Raw genomic sequence first — 5,535 nt, 5'->3', positions numbered from 1 at the left:
CTTATTAATAAGATTGAATAAAATAGAGTCTGTACTCATCATTCCTGTTAGGGCTTTCTAGAACTCAATCCATTTCTCTTTGTCTTCCCTCTTTCTTCTTTACTTTCTTACAATCCTAAATGCTCAACCATGGATTTTTTTTTTAAAAAACTAATTTCCAGACAACTCTATGAAACCTGTTTCATGGATAAGGAATCTGAGATGCTGCGAGGTGCGGTGACTTCTGAGTGAGAAAGCTAGAATTCAAGCTAGGTTATGTCTGACTTTAAGGCCACAGAATAGGGAGATGGGGCTAAAGGGGGTGGAATTTGGCTTCTCCCTGCAATTCCTGTCCAACCTGAGGACGTAAGCATACAGTCAGCCACCAGATTGGCCTGTTCTGGACGACTCTCCTACCCTGGACGGGCTTCTCCACCCCATTACCAAAGCTGGGCCCCTGCTCTCTGTCACACTGAACAGGCCCCATGGAACCCAAGGGGTTCAATGACTGATGAGAAAGCCAGGCTGTTGGGACATGGGATTCTCATTCAGTAGCACTTAAAAAAAAAAAAAAAAACAAGTAACTACAATGTTGAGATAGTTTCAAGTGGACAGAGAAGGTATTCACCATACATATATGTGTATCCATTCTCCCCCAAGCGCCCCTCCCATCCAGGCCATCACGAGCTTTTTGTTTTCTGTTTTTCAATGTTCATTTATTTATTTAGCTGCACCAGATCTCAGGTGAGGCATGTGAACTCTTATCTGTGGCATGTGGGTGTTAGCTCCCTGACCAGGGAGTGAACCCAGGCCCCTGGCATTGGGAATGCAGACCACCAGACCACCACAGAAGTCCATCCAGCAGCACTTTAAATGCCCAAGGAGCCCCTGGCAGGTGGGTGGCACCCTTCCCTACTGCTGCTGCTAAGTCACTTCAGTCGTGTCCGACTCTATGCGACCCCATAGACGGCAGCCCACCAGGCTCCCCCCGTCCCTGGGATTCTCCAAGCAAGAATACTGAATTGGGTTGCCATTTCCTTCTCCAGTGCATGAAAGTGAAAAATGAAAGGGAAGTAAAACACGGCTCAGAAAAGTTCTGTGAGTCTGGCTGGCCACACCCTGGGTCTGAGCCTGGCTTTGAGCCCCGGCCCGCCTCTCTGGTTCCTTCCACTCACATCCTTTCGCAGCACCGCCTGTCTCCTCTGTTTCTCTCCAGGGCAGCCTGGGCTGACATCAGCTTCTTGTGCTATCTCTCCTCACACTGCCAGGAGCCGAAAGGTACTCAAGGACCAGGTGGGCTTCAGGACGAAGGCACAGAAATGTCAGGACAGAGGACACACTGGTGGGGTCTTTGTGCCAGCATGGCTCCTTCAGGGGAGGCTGGCACTGGGTGGCAAGAGTAAGGAAGTCCAGCCCATTTTTCATTTCTGTTCTTTCTCTTTAGCATAGACAATAGATGCTAGAATTCCCTGGCCTCCCTGAAGACTCCAGAGGGTAGTTTCCTGTCCGCCCCGCAAGCCTGCTAGCAGTGACCAGCTTCCTGGCTGCTTTGGAACTGCGTGCAAAGGAGGCAGTATACTGGAGCAGAAGGAACCCTGGGTTCATTTCCTAGGGAGCTCTGGCAGTGGCTGGCTGAGCAACCTTAGGCAGATGAATTGACTTCTCTGATCCTCAGTCTTCTCTTCGGCATGGTGGTCTCTCCTTAGTAAAGTTGTCGTGAAGATTCAACTAGATAACGGACACAGAGCACTTAATGTAGTGCTTGGCACATGGTAAGCGCTCGGTAAACTTGAGCTCACCATTACTTTGGTAGAAATGGTGTTGTTATTAGTGATGGAAACCTTGGTGGAGGGTCCAAGATCAAGGTGGAATGGGAGTAGAGGTGAATGAGGAAAGAACGTTCTTTCCCTAACCTACTGACTACCCTCCCAAGCTGCACATGCCCCAGGCCAGTTCTGGAAATGCCGAACAATTCTTGTCATTTATTCATCCTGGGGAGACAAGGTGTTCTCCAGGCCCACTTGGCCTTGGCTTAAAAGGATGGGGACACCCACACACCCTCACTCATGCCCCCTCCCAGTACCTGGAGTTAACAAAGCCAATAGCGTGGGTGTCACAGAGTTGCCCTGAAAGCACCTTATACCAAAAAAGGAAGATTTTGTTTGCAGATTGCAAGAGCTAATTGCATACAGACTTATACCCTGACTTTTCTGTATGTGACTCCAGAGAGGCTGTGGCCCTTGTTCATTGTTCGGGAGCCCAGCAGTGCCCTCAGCTTCTGGGTTTCAGGAGACTTAGGAATAGTCCAGTCCTACTAGCTCGTTTTGCGGGAAATGAAGCTCAGAGAGCCAGAAGGCCCAGTTCAAGAACACAAATGCAGCAACTGTCAGGAAAGGGGGCCCGGGAGGGATGATGGATTGGACTCAACGTGCCCTTCTGAGGTTTCAAGTCTGCCTCTCAACTGTGGGGTCTTTGGAAGGATATCATGCGACATCTCCAATCTTTCACCCCCCTGCACCCTGATGGGTCCCCCTGGCTGGTGCCTGATTCCAGAAGCCACGGAAGGTCATTCCCTCCCGCAGAAGTCTCCTCTCTGTTATGGAGCAGAAATGGCCAATAGAAGACGTGAGGGCCTTTCAGATGACTGTGGCTCCCTGGGTGAGGTGGGAAAGACGGGGTTATTGGAGAGGACCATTGTATTTATGGGGCCTCTTATCTTTACGACAAAATCTCAACTGGGCGTCGAGATGCAATAAGAAAGAAAACAACAACTGTAAAGATTTGGTTCCAGAGTGTGGGATTGAGCGCCTCAGATGGGCAGCTGGACCCACCGATGGAGGGGAGTCCTTTTAACCCTGAGATTCTCTGTTGTGTTAGGGCCTGATGACATGCAGCTGAGAAATCCTGGTGGAGCTGCTGGGAGCAATTCCCAGACCCACCAGGGTCCTCCCCACTCCTCCCCAACTCAGCCAGCCAAATGTGGGCATCCCCCGGCTGCAGCAGGACTATCACTGCTCTGCACAGTTTCTCCCTCTCCATCCCTGGGAGCAGGTCAGTGGGAGACCTGAGCTACCAGGACCTTTGGAGAGGTGAGATGGGCATCAGACAGACAGCATCAGGGAGAGCACAGGAAGATTTCCTGTGGGCTCTGACTTCCCAGGAGGGAAGATATGGCACAGCCTGAAACAGAAACAAACTACCCAAACACACAAAATCAAACCGAAAGAAAGACAGAAAGAAAAAACTCAGAGAAATTGCAAAAAAAAAAAAAAAAAGGAGTTCCAGTTCTATTTGTTCTACAATACCAATAATATTTGCAATACTCTCATCCAGGTATAGAAAGAAAAGTCAGGGGCATTGGACTAAAAGGAACAGGAGACCCCCTTCCTTTGTCCCATTCAAGTAGTTCGTTCCCCAGCCCCAAAGAGTTTATTAATAGCTATGCTATATCCACGGCAGGGGTGAGTCTATTGTCCAAAAGCACAGTTCTTGACCCAAGACAGCCGTTCTGGCGTTGGCTGGCAAGTCCAGCGGGCAGTTATTCTCCCAAGGGAGCCGGTCCGCTGCATAATTGCTTCCTCTGTTCACCGTGATGGTAAGCGGGCCGCAGCGGCAGAAGGGACCCCCGACTCCGCCCGGTCAGAGCTCACTCAGGAGATGGAGGCGATCTCACTGGGTTTCCGCTCTCTGCAGAAGAGAGTCCTGGGGGTGGGCATGCAGCCGTCCTGCTGGCCGGGGTGAGAGCAGAAAAGCAGAGCCAGCAGCAGGGCCAGGGTGACGAGGAAGCTGAGAACCCACCGGATGACGCCGGGGTAGATGAAGGGCAGGATGAGGACGATGAGCAGGACCAGCAGGAGCAGGTGCGCGGCCAGGCGCCGGGCCGCCGCGCGGTTGGTGGTCACCGCGTCCTGCTCCTCCTCTCCGGCTTCCCTGGGCTGCCCTGCTGTCAGGGTGGCAGGGTTCGCCAGCCCCTGAGGGCGGAGCGGCACCTCCAGGCCCGGCCGGGCTAACCACTCCAGCACTTTCTCCTGGTCGCGCAGGGTGCAGACGAGGCCCCCGGGGACGGCCGTGACCTTGCGGCACAGAGGGCAGGGGATGGACCAGGCGTCGTCCTGCACGCACAGCAGCAGCTTCAGGCAGACGGCGCAGAAGGCGTGCTGGCAGCCCAGCAACTTGGGCGGCCGGACACCGCTGTAGGGCTCCCGGCACACCAGGCACTCCAGGTCACCGTCTGTGGGGCTGCCAGGACCTCCATCGCAGCCCGCGGGGTCGGAGGGGGTGGCCTTTTGGCAGACCAGCTGGGGCTGCTGCGGGATCTCGAGGCAGGCCATTCTGGGCACCCGGAGCCCCCAGGACGTGGCAGCTCACCGCCTGGGCATCGACAGGCAGAAATCGGTGGGTGTTGCTGGGACCTGAAGGCTGTCTGGCCGCAGGCTGGCTGGCTCGAGTCTCCTTCTCCTCCTTCTAGTCTTGAGCCGTCTGCCACCACTCTCCCAGGGCTGCTCAGCTTGTTTCTTGGCTCACGTTGTCCCTTCAGTTATTATTATTTCTTTCCTTGAAACCTAGGGTTAATCAGTAACTCTCCGCCCGGAGACTTTGAATTGCCTGATAGAAGGGCCATGGGGGCAGGGAGGGCCAGTGAGGGAATCAGGATTTTCCTGTTGGGGCCCGTGCGTCATGATTGCCCTCGGGACTACCGCTTGTGAGCTTCAGGATATATTAGAATCACCACCACCACCACCCCATCCCAGGAATCTCTTTTTTTAGAAAAAAATTTATTTAGGGCTAAGTCAGGTCTTGGACTTCCCTGGTGGCTCAGCAGTTAAGAATCCCCCTGCCGTGTAGGAGACATGGGTTTGATCCCTGGGTCAGGAAGATCCCCTGGAGAAGGAAATGGCAACCCACTCCAGTACTCTCGCCTGGAGAATCCCATGGACAGAGGAGTCTGGTGGGCTACAGTCCGTGGGGTCGCAAAGAGTCAGACACACAGCTCAGTGACGAAACGGCGTCAGGTCTGAGCTGTGGTGTGTGGGTTTTCTCTCTCGTTGCAGTGCTTGGGTTTAGTTGTCCCACAATATGTAGGATCTTAGTTTGCCAACCGGGTATTGAAGCTGAGTCCGCTGCGGTGGAAGGCAGATTCTTAGACCACCAGGGAGGTCCTCCCAGGAACCTTTCAAAATACAGGTTTCCAGGTCCCCAGACCCAGAGATTCAGCAAGGTCTGGATGGAAATCTCAGAATTTGCCCCATTTATAAACGTCATCATGATTATAACCCAGGTGGATTGCGGGGACCCCCAATTTGAGAAACATTGCTATGGGTGGATCTCCATGAAAGGTTTTGGATGTCAGGATCAATGGGAAAAAGTTTGCACTTTGAGCCTATTTGCAAGCAGGCCGCCTTGGGAAGAAGAGAGAAGTGATGGGAAAAGTATTCTGAGTGTCGGGGGGAGAAAGCCCAGCCAAACCCAGTAAAACCCCAACAGCTCATTGGTATTTATCACCTGTCAAGGCCATCCGTTCCTTTACTGTCACAGCAGTTGTATTAACCGTTCCTG

At 52.9% G+C, this 5,535-nt stretch overlaps 1 protein-coding gene across 1 annotated transcript; it reads right to left on the bottom strand.

Moving 5' to 3' along the window:
- Positions 1-222: 222 nt before the first annotated feature.
- RNF186 (ring finger protein 186) lies at positions 223-5,225 on the bottom strand. The gene has a single exon (XM_070777702.1). It carries the CDS (start codon positions 4,308-4,310, stop codon positions 3,630-3,632), a length of 681 nt encoding a protein of 226 aa, XP_070633803.1. The 5' UTR covers positions 4,311-5,225; the 3' UTR covers positions 223-3,629.
- Between the last annotated feature and the right edge of the window lie 310 nt (positions 5,226-5,535).

This window comes from Bos indicus, chromosome 2, assembly GCF_029378745.1.
Source record: "Bos indicus isolate NIAB-ARS_2022 breed Sahiwal x Tharparkar chromosome 2, NIAB-ARS_B.indTharparkar_mat_pri_1.0, whole genome shotgun sequence".
Taxonomy (NCBI): Eukaryota; Metazoa; Chordata; class Mammalia; order Artiodactyla; family Bovidae; genus Bos; species Bos indicus.
This window is presented reverse-complemented; position numbering and strand designations above follow the sequence as displayed.

What these genes read in the sequence shown, in the direction of transcription:
- RNF186 (XM_070777702.1), bottom strand. Translation starts at nt 4,310, where the DNA reads ATGGCCTGCCTCGAGATCCCGCAGCAGCCCCAGCTGGTCTGCCAAAAG.